Below are 17,939 nucleotides of genomic sequence, written 5' to 3' on the forward strand. Positions count from 1 at the left end.
TATAGCCTGACTTTTCTAGTGGATCAATCTCTTCAAAAATAAGATCCATGGAACATCCAAGTCTTTACAAAGTAAATATTTTTTTTTCTATTCTTTCTGTATCTTAGTCTTTTTTCCTTCTGTTTTCTTTTGCATCTACCAACTGTTAACAAAGGTAACAGTAGGTTATTGTAAAATAATTTCTTAGAGGATCTCTGCAAATGACAATGCTTTTTGTGTGTCAAGAATGATTGACTGACTGATAAACATTATCCTTTTACCAGGCAGAAGAGAAGTTAACTTCCTTACCAGAGAAGTCTGTACGCAAAACAATGCATGAATTTAAATATATTGACAATTCTTTTTTCTTTTCCATGGCCTTTTACATACCTCAGTACTTTACTCACTACAGCAGTGGCTACTTCCCGAATACTGTTATTGTAAATTAATTTAAGCAAGAGGCAAAGAAAAAAGGTGGGGAGAAAACAGCTCAGTCCTCACCTCATTCACTCCAGTGGAGCACATGGTGGATTCAGAGCATACAGTGGTATTTTGAGTTAGGGAGGGAGAGAGAGAGGTTCAGAAACAAGCAGCAGGAAGAAGACGGCACAAGCAGTGCTGAGGAATATTGTAAAAAAGTACTGGCTACAATATGAGAATTAAAAGGCCTTCATTTCTGCCAGCATTTTCTTTGGATTTGTGTCCTAAATGAACAAACTTCCGGCTACTCTTCTAAAGGAACTGACTTTAACAGGACATTCCTTCTCTCTGATTACCTGAAATACCAAACCAATGTTTTGTAAGGTAGAACCGACGTTTTCACCCTGCCTGGAATAGTGTAGTCTCTGCAACAACAGCCGAGTGTGTCAGCGCTCAGCTTTGCCCGCCCTGGCGTGACTGCAGAGCCTCGCCTGTCCCACCCCACCAGCCTCCAGCCTATTTGCATCTGAAAGGGGACTTGAATTGACGGTAAAGAAGACGCAGTCAGTGGCTTATTGCTGGGGTCGGTGTGTGCTAATTATACCCTGGGTAATCACCCTACAAAACATGTGAACAGCTTTCAAAGTGCCGGGGCTATTTTTACTAAACCTCAGCTATATTTACCCTGTCCCTGTGCATTCGGTTGGTGGCACTTTAGCATCCCCTTTCTGGTGTATTTATAGCTGAAAGCACCGCTGAAGGTAATCGGCCGGGACACGAACTCTAAGGGAGGCTAATCCCGCCCTAGCCGTGTTGTCCCTGGGAATGCGAGCCGTCATCCCTGCGATCCTGCTCCTGTTCTCTCCCGGGCAGGTGAGCACTGGCAGCCAAAGGCCGGAGTTTTTGCTTCCGTGTTCAGTTTGGAACAGTCCCACACGTCACTGTGGGATCCCACGGGTAAGGAAAGGGCCCGGTAAGAAACTGCAAGGGAGATAAACACCTTTTCAGTAGCACCAAGATCACTGAGATGAGATACAGATTATAAGGCCTGACTTTGCACAAAGGGACTTCCCTCAGTACTGCTTGATCAGCCAGGATTTGGCAAATAATTTAAGCTTTGTAGGAAATTCACATTTAGTTCAGAAACAGTTTAACTGCATCTTGCCTATGATAATATCCTTTCAGGAATGGAAATTACTGTTTTTGATTAACTCCCTTGCAAAATAACGTCTGGAAAAAGTTTTCAAAATAATCTTGTGATTGTCTAATTGAAATGATGACACTTGCAAATAGGGAAGCAGCAGCATGGTGCAAACTGATACTCCGCCTGCACTGCTGATCACTTCTTACGTAGGAAGTTCACTGTTGCTGGCCCCAAACTTCATCAGACTGTTCAAAATCACCACTCTTCCAGGGGCAATATCCAACGTCCCTCACTTCCTGTGTCACAACTTGGCACAGCTGGTTACCATTGCATCACAAACAGAGTTTCTTCCCACTGTGTCTGGGTCTGCATTTTAAATAAATGACAATGCATTTGCATTATTTTTATTTATTTGAACACTATGATTTAAGAGCCTAAATGCAAGTTCTTCCCTTTATTTCTGCAAGTAGCACTGCAATCATAACTTACAAAAATGTTTAAAATACAAAATGTACATGAAATTACAATACAAGGCTCTGTAAACATCTAGAACTTAATCTTTATTGTCCCACATTTTTAAATATAAAACTTCAATTTGAACGATTTCCGAACCTCAAGGAATGACATCCATTTTGAGTATCAAAAATAGAGTTTCAAAGCTTTGTATCAGAACAAAACCATTATTTTCATTCTTTGGTTTAAAAAGGGTGGCAGTTCCCCTGATAACAGGTAAGTTTTACTACAGAAATTCAGATTGCTAGTTTATGGTAATTTCAAAACTCATTCCTGTCCCCCTGGATTAATATGCTACCCCTTTATTTCTTTTCCTAAACATCGATCTTTGACCCTCCTTATAGAAAAGCTAGCTCATCATTAAGGCTTTCCTTCAGGACCATCTAAATTATTAAAAATTTTTGGAAAAGTACTCAGGGAGAAGACAGGACTTAAGGGCAAGGAAGCGGATGCCAACAAAATATTAACAGTTGCCGGGTTCTGTTGTTTAATTAAATTTGCATAGTCCAATAGAGATCGTGTGCTTTTTATACCACTAAAATTATACAAGATTAACAGTCTGCATCTACATTATCACACAAGCTAAAATAAAATTAAGACCCTTGTATTGAAGCTTTTACAAGGCAAATACAAAACTGCTTTAGTATCCAAAGCTATATTTTTTTAAATTTCATTTTTAAATAGGAAAGCATTTCTATGTCTACAGGCATCAAGGTATTTAAAGGCATCAGAAAATTTAGTGCATAGCAACTCCGGATTGTTTGGGCTCCTATATTTAAGGTACAGTGTGAATTCCAGCTACTTGGAGAACTTGCAAGGAGAGTCTGTACCAGCAGGATAAAGGAGCATAAATCCCATACAGTATGAAAAGCTTTTAAGTCAGAATTTTCCTACAAACAATGGTTAATGCAAAAGACCCAATACAAGAATGAAAACTGGAACACGCCTTGCCACCAGCACACACTCTGAGACAATTACATAGTTTACAGCATTGTGTGGTTTGATTTCTTTTGAAGGTGTTAAAAACATAAATAGATGTATTTCTGAGCATGTGAGTTCTTTCTAGGATCTTTAACATACATGAGTAGAGGACAGAGTAAAGCACCATTGCTGAGGGACCATTACAATATCACACTTTTCAGATTCCAGCCCTGCCAATTACTTCTTGCAAATGTCAAGACTTGCACCACTGAACAGTACATTCACAAAAAGGATGCTTAGGATTCCCAGCAGGTACACAGTGGCCTTGCATTAAGTTGTTTGAAATAATGATGAAACATCAAGTCAATAGCCTCAGGCTGCACTCTTAAAAGGAAGTACATGATAAAATTATAATTTTACCTACTTAACATATGATCTTTAAAAGTTCATGATTCAGCTATTACAGAGATGCAATTACAGCTGCTGCAGTGGTATTGCTGGGGCACTGACTTCACTTCAGGTATAAGGTTTTGCCTACAAAATGTTCAATGGAAAGTTTTCCACAGCAAAAGCTGTGTTTACTCTTCAGGTGTTATAACTCAGCACTGTTCTCCACTGTCAGACCCCTTCATTCATTTGAAGTCTACACAGACTCATGTGCTCCCCATGTACTAAACTGCTAAAATGGCCACACTTGTCTGAACTGGATCAAATGCAAATATTCTTTCAAATTTTCTAATTCTTTGCATTAATTCACTCTTAATTTTCATTAGACTGTCATGGCTGACCCAAATGAGCAACTAAAAGCAACACCTTGGATGTTCTGAGGTTCCATATACTGCTGACCTTCCTTTGCCATGATTGGTGTACCGTCTGTTCCATGGAGGAGAGTTCTGTAAATAAGTGATTCCTGGGGGAGGGAAACGTGTGTGGCCTTCACAGGCAGTGTCGGATCCTCTCTACACTGTCTAATTGTAAAGGCCAGAGATTTTTAAGTAAAGATGTAAACAGATTATTTCAAATTCATCAGATTATGTGGATAAGGGAGATGCAGCCTCAGAGCACAGCACAGAGTTTACTGCTACTGTGATGAACCTTGTGTATTTCTTTGGTAGCTCCTGCTTCACACCTTTAAATTAAACACGGACACATTATACTGCCTAACCACTACTTCACAGTAAATTACTTTTTAGCAAACTGACTTTTATAAACAGCCTGAATCTAAGGAACTGTAGTGGTCCTCTCCTTAGGACTCCCAAGTGGCATGGGCAGGCATACAGCATATAAAAGATACAGCTGTGATCAAATGATTTATTGCACTGACAACTTGAATGCCACTGAATTAGTGATCTCAAAACCATATTCTGCAGGGATAATGGGAACATTTAGATCCTCAGCAAACATTAGATTTTCTCCTGTATCTAACATGGTTTTGATGTTGCTGTTCTTTAATCTAAAATCCTACTGCTCAAATTTGATTACAAATGTAACTTTCTAAGAAAAAAGCTATTTCAAGAAGGAGCCTGTGCTAATAAAGATCAGGAAAATTATCCATAAAGTTATAGAAGTTAAATTTTGGAATGTAATTTCTATCCCAACACTTTCATGATGGAATGGTCTTTTTGCAGCCTATCAAGTAACATTTTCAGTTTATAAACAAGTGCAGATCTACATTTGGCTTTGCTTCCTATGAATCTAAGAAAGAAAACACTACAGTATTCATATACACAATGGCTTCCGTGGCATTGGCTTCAGATGACAGGTATGATTTGCCACTGGAAGATCTTATTAAGAAAAAAATTAAACAACAGAAGCTTTAAAGGCTTTCCAAAATGACCAAAAGATGTTACAAATCATCAGTTACAAACTATACTACCTCTAAGGGCAAGCAGCACACTCAAGATGTGCATTAGATCTTTTTCCATATTCAGGACTGTGAATACTATAAGAGCAAACTAACATCTCCACACATCTGAAGCACTTACAATATAAAAGTATTCTATTTAAATGCAAAAAGCAAAGCTTGTTTGTAACTTTAAAACAGTTAAAATATCTGGTGTAGATTCTGTGTGTCCATTTTAAGAAGTCTCTTTACAGTATCTGAGGAACTATAGTTAAAATGCTCTGTCTCTACATCAAAAATGTAACCCACTAAAAGGGCTTTGCAAGGATCCACTGTTCCAGTTCATAAAGGCCACAGAGTTGGAAGCACAGTAAGTCTAAAGAGGAAGAGGATGAAGAAATATTCAGAGAAAATGTGATGTTTTCATGGATGTTGAGTTGTTAGCTTATCTGTTACTGGATTCCATCAGATATTCTTGTCTCCAGAGATCCAGGACACGTATGTGCAGACTGGCTGGCCACTGTTGTTCCATGTGACACTGAGATCTGTGACATATCTCTTCCTATGATCTCATTCACTATAAAGAAAGAAGAAATATTAAAAAGTGACAGTTTTTATGCTTTCCAAAAGGCAGAACTCATCAGTATAACCCTTTTAAAAATAAATACTTCCAGTCCTAAGCCTGGATGCTGTTACATGACAGAAGATGGATGAGGAGCCTGGCTTCAGCAACAGTTAAGCAAGGGGGGGGGGGAAAAAACGTCCTGCCATAATCCATGCTGGAGCCTCCCTAAGCCCCTTGAAGAAAATAAGCACAAGACACACAGGTAACTGAGAGGCACAACATAGGTCACCTTAATAGAGATTTCCCCACAAAACTCCTTCTGTTCAAGATTGTTACAGGCACAACAAATAACTCTAACAACTCCTGGCTCTTTCAAGCTAGTTACAGAACTTCCTCAGAACTTGGATTTGGGTTAATAGAATATTCTTTTTAAACACTACATACCTATTAATGGGCCAGTTTTCTGAATACTTGGATTTCTGAAACCACAGTAACTAAATTTTATCAGTCAATTTCTCTATAATGAAGATTTAGGATGGACTAAATATGCAGGCCAGTTTGTGTGTCCATGCGTGTCAGCTTCAGTACAGGTTTTGTCAACAAAACTCGTACTATTTAAAAGTGAGGGACACCTGTCTGATTGTGACAAAGTTAACCTAAGTTATCAAGAAATGACAACTTTGGAGTCTTACTCTAAATCCTATAAAATTGATTGCAGGACAATTGAGGTTGGAAGATGATAAAAATTATCATTTTAAAGATTAAGTATAAAAGCAGTGATAGAAATGTCTGTTTTACAAAAATGGACCTTGGTAATGTTATCAAAGAAAACCGAGTAACCTTCTACATGGACATGAAAAATATCACATTAAATAATAATGACAAATTTTAGAAAAATATTGGATTATAACCAAGATCTCAATTGTTATTTCACTGTTAGAGGGAAGCACACCTGTTGACTCCCATTACTGAGTGGGCAGTAGGTTATAGTATCTCTTAGGGAGACTTTGAACATGCTGAATTATAGAGGCTTTTCCTTAATCATTGGCATGAGTTTGCTTGGACCTTCTATCAACAGGTATTTAATGGGATCTTTGTGTTGACTAAGGACCATTCTTGTGTTTAGAATGTTTTGTTCTGCTAATAAGCTGCTTCTGTTGAACATCTTAACAGACTTGGAACCCAGGCTTTTGCTACTTTGTTCTCCGTTGGGTAACTTTACAGAACAGTGTTGATGCACTTCACCACCTTTCTTAACGCTTCCTTAATTTTCCACAGCAGGATTTAGCTTCCTATTAATCATTCCTGTCCAGTAGAAGCATAACAAAATCAATCTACAGGTTGCGTTTATAGCACTGAATAGCCTGAGCACTGCCCTTCGTGGCAGCAGGATCATAAGTGGTTCTGAAAGAAAACATATTAATATTGTGAATATGCTGAAGTCTGTGTAACTTATATGAAATCCAACTCTGAAAAGAGGTTATGTCTATATTCTTTTAACTTGCTTGGGAAAGCTTTAAAACCACCTCATGTCACAGCGCTGTGTGTAATGGAGGAGGTGTTTGCTATCCATGAGTTGACCACCTGCAATGGTTTTCTCCTCAGGAATGCAAGGACAGCTTGTTACACACACAGTATTGCAGCCCAAATGTTCAAACAGGTCACACACACTTCGGAAAAGCCAATTCCCTCAAGTATTACAAGACTTGCAATTCATTTGGCTTCAAAAAAACCTGTCATTCAATGAACTTAACTGCACTATGACACTGAAAGTTGTGTGACTGCAGGTAGGGCACTTTCCCAAGTATTTTTATTAGGCCAACACAATGCATAAGTAAACATCTGCGAAAAATCCCCCAAGACTTTTATTTTTTTAAACAAAACACAGATGATCATTCATAAGAACTGTGCTCCACCAGCTTCTGTCAGGGCATTCATTAGCTTGCTCTGACCTCCAACAGCTTTTATCTACTGAACAGTAGCTTTGTGCAAATCGAGTGTCCCAGCTGTTCAGTACTGCTAAAACTTTCATGAGTGCTACAATAAAAACATTAAAAATAACTATCTGAAGTTCAGTATTTTGAAATTATTAGACAGTTACTTCCCTTAAGTTTTGATGGCTGATCTGTATCTGTAGTAGCACCATCAACACAAACTGGTCTATCCCGCAAAGGTTTGTAGTTCCCACAGGCAGAGGTGTTTACCTGAACAGCACGTAGCCATTGGCACTGCATTCTCCTTAGAACACGTTACACTGAAGACAATAGCTGATCACACGGGATTTTATTTGCCAAACTTCTGCAGCAGTCATTATGTAGAGTATTAAAGCTACAGGTTAGCTCGTGTTGCTTTGTTCTAAACAATAACTGATTTGTTTATAAGCAGCTCTTTTGTAGCTCAGTGCTTTTTTTTTGCAATACTTTTAGCACGTGGTGAATACAGATGTATCTGGTTTACATGGATTTCCATTAGAAACATCTACGATTTCTTAGGCAAATGCAGGACCATGTCTTCATTCCAACAAAGAATTCTAGTGGAGAAGTCTTACTTGTCCCTGTGACTTTGTAAGAATTGCTAATTTATAAACCCAACCAGTATTCAAGTGTGCTTTTTTCAAAATAAGTATGTAAGTCAGTGCTCGGCCAGAGCACCTTGCAGGCCTCAAGAAAAGGCCAAAATGTTTTTCCTACTGTGTCTGGCCAAGGTGTTTTTTCACCGACTTTGGCCTCCCAACTAACACATCTTCCTATTTTATACTTTCCAGGAATGTCCATTTCAGCTGTCTGGAACTCTGTATCCAACAAATGGACTGGGGGGAGCCTGCAGAGTTCAGAAAAGTCTCCATTGATAATATGAAGTACAGAAGATATAAATATAAAATTCAAATAAATATAAAATAAATGCTTCAAAGAAAGCAGAACTTGCATAAGGCAGCAGCTCAGATCAGTCTCCAATCTTTCATGGCACATATAATATTAATATAATACCAGCATTATCAGAACTTGTCTTTCTGATGGGGAATGGTAAAAATTAAAGCAGTTTAAAACGTAAATCATGTAGTCAGAAGAGATAAAATCCTTCATAAAAATGTACAAGGATGAAGGTGAAATCATACAGCATTTTCCTTTTTGTATTAACGACTAAAAGAGAAATCCAAAGGTCAGTATGACATGAATGCATGGCATGTCACCTTCTTCCACTGAGGGACAAGCCACACAACATGTAGTAGTCTGTGATTAAAACTGAAAACTTAATTCATGAGCATAAATACAGGTTTTCTACAATATTGTCTAGAAAAACTCAAGTTCTTCAGGTGACAAATTGTGAGAGGAAATAAATTCCAACAATTCTGAGAAAGGACAAGCTCAGGCTCTATTGCTGATGCTTTACAAACAAAAGAAAATTTCTTTGCTTTTAAAAAACTGCTTAATTTCACCTCTCCTAGTTTTGACTATGGCTGCAACGGCTACTCTGTCCTAAAAATACAGCTAGAAAGATTTCATACTCCCTTTTGCTTAACCTTTATAGCCATCGCATTAGCAACTAGACACTGGGAAAGCAGCATGCACGGCTTTGTTAATCCTCCTTGTTTTGATACCATTTCCTTTCTTCAGCACAAGTTTGCACGGGAAGGCTGCAGAGCTTGTTTGGGATTCAGCAATACAGATCTCCAGGATGTTTTTCAGGTTCTCTGTGCTCTGTCTGCCAGGTTCACGTGTGTTGTGCAGTTCATACTTTTGCTGCCTCTTTGGAGAGAGCCAGTCTCATTAGACTTTAGATGGAGGTGAGCAGTTGTGCAAGTAGACCTTGACTTTTCAGTCCACTGCCCCCTCCAGTTAAATCCCTGCCTGTTTGGTACCTGTGGTGCCAGGTGTTGACTACTGATCCCATAGCCTGGACCTCTACTCACTCCTCAAGTCAGGAGGAACCAGAAACATCTTACACACAAAATCATTACAGAGACCTCGCTAATATTTAGCAGTCATTTGGTACCTGCTGACACCTAAACCATTCTGGATGATCAGTGTCAACTGAGTGGATGACATCAAAAATGTTACAAAATGTTTTCTGTTCTAACACTCCAGGTCACTAACCCTGAAATAATGACTGGAGCAGATGAAAAGAAAGAAGGGTGCACACACTACACTCTGTACACATGTGGCATATTCCTCCATACAACAGTGATAAGTGCACTTTGAAAACTTGTCAGATATGGCACAGATCAAACTGTGATACAGCGTTTTTTTTAATAAGTTTTTCCTCCCTTTTTTTTTTTTAAATATCAGGCTGTGAAATGGAAATGATTTTAACAACTTTTCTCTGTCTGTGTAATTGACCTCTTTGGCAGTTTTCCCAGATTTCAGAATTTCAGCTGTTACTTTATTTGCAATACTTTCACCTTTTCCTCCCTTAGTATTTATCTGAACGTAAGCTGGTTGGCAAATTTATACTAACAGTTAAAAATAGATTCTGCAGAAGAGAAGTTAAGTTGGTGGGGAGAAAATCTGCATACATACAAATTACATTGGCCTGGTCAATACTGGTGATACTGCAATATTGGATTGCAAAGATTTTTGTGATTTTTTTTGTTTGTTTGTTCTTCCCTCTCTGTGCTGCATTGAAAAAGGAGCAACACACTGCATTGAGAAAGCACCAAATGTCAGATAGAGGCTCCAGCATACAAAATTAAAAATTGCAAAAAATGAAGCGGCGCCCTAACATCAATATGGGTGGAACAGAGTAGAAGTGGCTCTGACTTTTGGATCTGCTGTCAAGCTGTAAAATAAGAGCAACCACTTACTCTGTTTTTCTGGGTTCTTCCCATGGTTTTCATTTCCCATTGTGCTCTGTGTGCCTGTTTCCACTCCCCGCTCACTGCATAAGTGGAAGCAGCTGAAGCTCTGAGGCCTCCCCTGCCCCTGGGGCTGAGGGCTTTGCCTCTGGTCACTGAAGGCTTGCACTGGACAGCTGACACAGCCACAACTCTGGCTGTTTGTGCCTGACAGCCAGACTGCTCAGGATGGGCTCTTCAAACTTTGCAATTTGCAATCCAGAGTTTTAAGATCTAAAGTTAAATTGAACAGCTCAGCCATTTGTGCAGTGAGTGACACCCAGAGCTATGGGTGCTGATCTTATCAGCTCTTCCAGTACCAACCAACCCTTCTGGAGAAATTCCCACCTACAAAAAGTGATCCATGTTCACTGATTTGAACAGAACAAAGCTCTTGTGTTATGAAGCTCGACATCATCATGAAAGCTGGTGCTTCTAATAATGAATTCCCAAATGTTTTGGATAAATTGAAAAACCCAACTATGAATTTAGAATAACAAGCTCTCTTAAGGTGTTTTTAAGGTGTTTGAAGTTCTAATATCAAAAGTAAAGGCATTATCTTTTTTAATCAAATGCCAAGCAAATACTAGCATGCTTCTGAATTGCTCAGTATTTAATTTCCCCTCTCATTGTGCTAAGAGAAAAATATTTTGTACTGGAGCACAAAGGAAAACAGAAGTATATCTAAGTATATATATTTTATATAAGAATATAAGAAAAGGAAATTCCTGAACCTACAGGCCTTTCAGGGAATAATGCAAGTAACCTCTTTCTCCTTGCAGGAAGCCACTAATCTACAATCAGCATCTATACTTTCTACAGGACAAGCACATCTCTTTAATGGTCAGTTACCAAGCATTTTAGGTTTTTCTAAGTCAAAAATACTGCTTGAAAACCTCCACGGAGAACTTCAGGCAAATCACTTCAGACCACTAGGTCTGCAATGGGCAAGAGCAGAGACATGTGCAAAACACAACAATGCTTCCCCAGGGTGTTCCACCAGCCTCCAAAATATGTTTTTCCCAGGGAACTCCTGAGTTAGAGACAATATCTTTTGCACCAAATGCTCCCATATGGATTTTTCTCCCTGGGGTCTTTTAAGGTCTGTGCAAAATTTTGTCAACTGCAACATTCTGCGACAGCAGATTCCAAAGCTTAACTCCCTATAGCAGTAGCAAAGCATTTTAGATGTGCTGAACTCGCCCCAGGATTCCTTGGTGGTCACTTACTGGTTTCTTTCCCAGGAATTATCTTCCATTACCTTTTCTGTGGCCCCCACTCATTTTATTATACTTGGCATTTTCTCCTCATTGCTTTTTCTAGCTGCAGAATTCTAGCAGATCCAACAACAGGCATTCATCTAATTCCTTTATGCCATCAGGGACAAAATGTGGGCACAAAGTAGATCTATGGAGTAGCATTTTCTTATTCTCTGCTGTTCCCTAGACATTCCTAGCCTTTATTCACCCTTTCAAGACTACTTTTAACACTACTGAGCAAGTTTTCAGAGAATTGTCCATTTTAAATTCAAAACAGCTTTAAATGAGAATAGTTCACAGAGCAGTTGTCACTGTATTGGTGAGTGCAGGTTTTATTATTTCCTTTAGTCTAATTTTCACTTTTTCCTCTAGCTACCTGGTTTTTGTTAATCACAAAATCTTCCTGTAGAGGTTTCTAGACAGTTTTTGGTTTTCACCCTTCTGAACAGCTGAGCAGCAGTGGTGTCACATTTACCCAGGCTCTACATCAGGTTCTACATTACAGTTGATAGTGAACTGTTGCTTACTCTTTCAGAGCTGTTGTCTGGCATGTCATCTACTTGAGGACAATTGTCACTGTCACTGCTCTGAAACCTTTTTACTGACACCTTACCTTGAGACAGGTCCTGCAACATGTCTCCTTTTCAAAGGACTTTGGACATGAGAATCTCTAGCTCCTCAACTGCCAACATCAATACACAACACTTTCTAAGATCACTTATCTAATTTTAACTGAATAACTCATTTGTCATCCGCTGGTCACATTTCCCATTTAACTTCGTCACTTTAATGTTCTTTTCTGATTTCTGCATTTGGAAGCAGCTTGTAGTCTTTCTCACAACAGAGTAACTGCACACTTAATATGAACCTTCATAAATAATCTGCAGACTGCTTGCAACTATTTGATCCTTTTGACCACCTATTATATCTTCATAAGCTTAATTGTTTTCCTACAGTTTGTCTTTTCAAGTTTGTAACAGCCTGTAATGCTGAAACTGCTACAAAACGAAGATTTAATTTTTTTGTACACTCCTTTTGACCAAATAAAGAGATATTTCCTCGTGTGGGTTCTCCTCATGTTTTGGTACTCCCTGAAGCAGTCATCAGACTTACCCCTTCTATAAAGGATGAGTCAAGTATTCCATTAGTTACTTCCTGCCTTTGTAGATGCTCTGATCTCCTGCAGCACACTACAGTCACAGTTGCTCTCCTCTTCAGCAGTATAATTTAGAAGCTGTGCTCTTCCTAATTTAAGCTTGAAAGTTGGCTCTGTAAGAATTATGTACTGGCAGTGGATACAGTTAACTTGTCTGATTTGACACTAAGCATTCTTCAAGGTACAAAACCATCCTACTTTCCTGTGTAAACCTATCTCTTGTATTAACACCACACTACAGTATGCCAAATACATAAATACCCATTATTTTTATTTTTAAAACCACCATGTTTCTCTATTGCATTTGTCACATGCTAACGTGTGTGTATAAACGTGTTTCTCTCTCGGTCTGGGTTTCTCTTCGTGTGCACTTTGTAAAAGGGACTTGTCAGCGTACATTTCACAGGCCTAAATTTGGGGTTTGCCACCCTGTGTGTTATTTTTTAGTTGGTGATACTGGTATTTGGGGGTTATTTTATTATTAGCCCGAATTTCCATTTTTCAAGAACTTCTGCTCTTCAACAATTATTCTGAACCTATCAGATTCTGAGTTGCACAGGATATAGTGTAGAACACTGAAATAATCTAAGTTACAACTTGTATTTTACAAATTGATTTGCTGTTTCAAGACAGAGGAATGTCCACTTGGTGTACAATCCTTTCCCTGGCTTTGCCATTCCAAATAGGAGCTACTTACCTTACTAATAACATTTTGAGAGGTAAGGAAAGCAGAATTAAGTTTCTTGAAAGCTGGCAAAAGACCAGTATGATTTATTTCAGTTTCACAAGCAAACTTAGGATCAGTCTACACAGTAATTGTGTGAAAGTTTTATGAAGAGCTTGATTATTTTACTATTACCAAATCTACTGTACATTTACAGGTATTATCCTTTAAAAATCTATAGAGAAAGTAGAACACATTATAAGTGTTTATAATATATTTGTTTATGTGTATATATTGAAAAAAAGGGCCACTATATTACAAACATGCCTAAAATGCCAAAGAACTATAGTGAAAACCACTAAAGTCTAAACACAAACAAGACCAATATACCATGCAACAATTTCTAATATCATTAGTATTTAGAAGAGTCATAGTGCATAATTATCTTGCTTATATGTGAAATAAAGAAGCTGAAATAATAAATCCAGATATTTGTACCCAACTATAGTGCACATTCAACTCTAAATCTAGTTATGGATCTGTATTCCTAATACTCTGACTGGTAGTGCACATCACTGTATCCCATCTATTTAAATTGACATTGCTTCATCTTTTTGAAAAAGAGAAACATTACAAATTTCTCAGTTAACTGATCTGGCCAGTGTTCTACCTTGCCCATATTTGGCTTAAGATTTTCATATCCTCTTCTGATGTTTTACTAGATCCTACAGCACTCAGGAAGTTCTGTGGCAGCTCTGTATACTTTGAGTGGAAATCTTTACTGAATGAGTGTACACCTGGTTCACAAATGCTGAATTTGCAACTATTTCAGAATACAGAAATAGTGTGTCCAGTTATAGCAATACTTCAGTATTTCACAGTGCTTTTCACTTGTAGCTCTTAAAACTCTTAAAACACTTTCCCCTTTCCTTCGTGCTCCAATTTCAAACATTGAAGCATTTCAGTAAGCAGACTCACCCTCTAGATTTTCCACATAGGAGTTGGACATGAGTGCTGAATGTTGAGTCCATTTCTCTGTTGAACCTGATGGCTGGTATTCCAGGTCAGAGATAAAACTGTCTGTGTCAGAGAAGAAGACAGACATAACTACTGACTGGACTAAACCAAGAAGTTACAGTTCACTCAATCAGGAAGTGATTTTCATTTTTCTTTTAATAGCACTAAATTTAAATACCCAGTTTCATTCACCAACACTGCGTTGTGACATAAGTAACTATTTATAAGTTATCAGAGTGCCTATTAAAACCAGTATCAGTTATCTTGTGTACTTAGTTACTTTTCAGTTAGCAGCCAGAGCCATAAAGGTAATGGTTAATATTTTTGGATGTCTGCCTAGTTGTATCATCATGAATTTACACTACTTAAATTTGATTTTAGTATTTGTGTTCAGAACATTGCTCCTGCAGTTTTTTCAATTTGCTTTACTTACTGTGGTCAAATTAGAAGTACTCAGGGCCCTTGACAGCAACTCCAGGGTAGGTAAAAGAGTCCTAGTAAACAAAACCTTTCCTGCCATTTTCCCTCTCCTGCAAGCACAGGAAGCTGTTGCTGCTCACAGCTGCTGGCTCCCCTTTGCTGTCCCACTGCACACTCTGCCCACGGCACTGCTCTGCGGTTGGGCCACCACAGCTGCGAGTGGCAGAACACCAAGTGTTATCTTGGCACAGGTGCTTCCCTCAGACCAGGGCCATGTGAGAAACCCTGCAGGTAGTGCACAGCTGCATTCATGGAACTGCTTTTCCTAGAGGAAAAATCAATGTCAAATGGTGTATTCATTATTTTAACCAACAAGTCTGTGTTTATTCAGTTGTGATTAGTGGCTATGCAGAACTTACAAGAGGGTTGCATTTGGTTTTTTTTCCTGCCCAAGACAGGGTTTTAAGTTTAGTAAACTAGGCTTTAACACAATTAACAAAAGTACTCTGGACCATGGCTAATTTGTGCCTTCTGGATAGAGGCACACATTTGTTTTGCCAGCATGGTTTCTAAGCCCTGCTTATGGATGACTCCTCGGAGAACAAAGGAATCTACTCTTACTTCCTTCTGAAATTCAAGCAGCTCAAATTACCTCTTTGGATGACTTCTTATGCTTAACTGTTCAAAGTGTAAAGTTACATGTGTTTAAATGGGAAGTGGAAAGCATTATCTGGGTTTCAATGAAAATGTTTGCTGCCACTGTGAAGGAAAGGAGTAAATTAAGGACAAATTCTTGTCAAATAATAGGAGATAAGAAAAGATCATTTTCCCCCATCAATTATGGCAGAAACAGCAACAAAGTGATATTTAAATAAAGATCTAATGAATCCAGGGAGATGGGCAGGAAATCGCCTCGTGATGAAACAAATTAACTGTACCAACAACCCTCTTTAGAAAGGTGAAGCTTTCAAGAGACCAGACAACAAACACTGACAAAAAGCCTCCAGAGAGAACAGTGGAGTTCATCAGCTCATAAAGCAACAGCCTCTGCACCATAAAGACAGCACATCTTATACAGGATTATATGTCACTCTGGCAGGGAAATATGCTTCTGAGCAATTTTTCTAATTAGTTTCATACTTAGCAAGATTCTGAGGTTCTTGCGTGCGCTACCAAAGCTGCTGACAGTGGTGAGTGTTTGCTTTTATCAATCCCTGACAACTGTGTCATGCACAGCACACACAATGTCTACAGCCAGCACCTTCTGGGACAGAGCATGCACTGCCCTCGGGCATACACTGCTTCTTGTTTGGGAAACGTGAGACATAAAGCAACAGCCTTTTCATCTGTGTGATACAGCATAAAGATTTTGTTCTACACACACACATTCGACCTTGAGGTACCAGAAAAATATACGTTAAAAATACCATTCTTCTTTGTAATATCCTAAACATTTGAGAAAGCTTGTTACTTCCTTAAGCACTACTAAAATGCGTTCTGTAACCAAAGAATAAAGCCAAAATGAAAATTATTAAGTTGAAACAAAAATAAAGAAAAATGACACCTGGTAGATCTGTTTAACTGATCAAAAATTCATACTTTTTGAATGACCTCTTTGTCCTGACTCAGTCTTTAAGTAAAGAAAGGTTAAGAAAAGCTTTAAACCCTCAATTATCAGCACCCGGTTTGGGTCAAAGCAGGAAGTCAATTTAAAATTAGAGGTCTGTTATGGATACAGGCAGACCAAAGAGCTCCTGGAGTCATCCCATTTGGTTTTCAGCATCTCTTCCAACAGTAGTCAATTAACTTCCTGTTTTTGTAGCACTATCTGATTAAAAGTTCAGCCTGTGTATCCTTTACTGCTGCTGAACTGAAGCAGGATGTGTGGGCTGTGGGACATAACCTAGAAGAAGTACTGGTTTTGGAAAATTAGGTCTCTCAAAATATTCTAGAATGCATGATTGTCTGCAGTGTTGCTTCAGTGAGTAGCACAGAGTGGAGTTTTTCAAATATGTTCACAAAAATAAGTTTGATACAAATTGTGTGTTTTAGAGGACAAATAAGTGAATTGCTCCTCTGACAAAGGCAAACAGGATCAGCAAACTTCAAGGAAAACTATGGACAGACTGCAGCACACACTTCCTGGGGCATACACCTTCTGCCAGCTCCAGACAGAACTCTACCAGCTGAATTTATGTGAAGAATCCCTGCAATTACATCACATTGCTTAATGCAATATATTTAGCCTGGTTTTGACTCCACTTGACCAGCAAGTAATACCGTGTCAACTTTCCCTAACAAACAAACAAAGAAAAAAAAGAGAGAAAAAAAGAAGCTGCCCGGCTATAATTAACCCTCAGCCTCCTGTGCTGGAGCAGCCAGCTGATCATGCTGGTCTGAGACCAAACCAGTCACATGTCAGGCCATGGCTGATGTGGCAAATTACCAAGGACGTGGTGGGTTGCCTTACAAGTCACCATTCCAAGCCATAGGCCAGGCTTGCTTTTAGTAATTTCAGGTTTAATGCCAACTTCACTAAGCAGTACTACTTTTTTTTTCTAATTAACTGATAAAATAAGGCTGTATGGAATGTTGGAGTACAGTTTTCCCATGCAGATTGTGGTTACAACTGTACAGAAAAACCAAATGTGCCTGCAGAGTCACAGCACCAGCTCTGCAGTTCTATGCTACAGTAACAAATACCTGCTCATGTCCTGGCTATGCTATCACACTCTGCATTTCTGTATCCTGGCGAAACCAACTCATTGCAGTCATGTTTACCCCTTCTCTCACACAACAAGAGAGCTGAGTCTAACACAGAATTCAGTGCCAGCTTTGGCTCTAGAGAACGTGTGGGCTGTGCAGTGGAAAGTGGTGCTTAAGGGTCTCCGTGGATTTTTCCAGGCTCACAAGGTGTGCTGAGCTCCTTCCAGTTCTGCTGCGATAGCCAGCACCCACATCTTGGTGCAGATGTGCCACCTGCACTCATGGAAGAAGTCTCTAACCTCTTCCAATTCTTGAATGGGAATATTTTTGAAGTGGTGCAGCCAGCTGAGTTTACTTTGCATTAGTTACAAGATGTTCTGCGGCTCTCACAGGGAGAGCTGGGCATAGACACCTGAGGATTTAGATGGCATTCTTACACATTAGAAATTTGTAACTGGTCTTCTCAATGGATGCCTTGCTGACACAGTTTTTATGGACACA

General features: G+C 38.9%; 1 protein-coding gene across 2 annotated transcripts in view; it reads right to left on the minus strand.

Moving 5' to 3' along the window:
- Nucleotides 1–1,935: 1,935 nt before the first annotated feature.
- The window catches only part of NFATC3 (nuclear factor of activated T cells 3), a 66,120-nt gene continuing 50,116 nt past the window's right edge, over nt 1,936–17,939 (minus strand). Inside the window, exons 10-11 of one of the 2 annotated variants that reach the window (XM_032121481.1) lie at nt 14,274–14,375; nt 1,936–5,397 (exon numbers count right to left, since the gene is read on the minus strand). In XM_032121481.1, the coding sequence (XP_031977372.1) occupies nt 5,273–5,397; nt 14,274–14,375 (227 nt within the window). In that variant the 3' untranslated portion in view covers nt 1,936–5,272. The remainder of the gene's footprint in view (nt 5,398–14,273; nt 14,376–17,939) is intronic. The other variant, XM_032121482.1, reaches the window with a different exon arrangement.

The sequence above is a fragment of the Corvus moneduloides genome, chromosome 12, assembly GCF_009650955.1.
Source record: "Corvus moneduloides isolate bCorMon1 chromosome 12, bCorMon1.pri, whole genome shotgun sequence".
In the NCBI taxonomy this organism is placed as follows: Eukaryota; Metazoa; Chordata; class Aves; order Passeriformes; family Corvidae; genus Corvus; species Corvus moneduloides.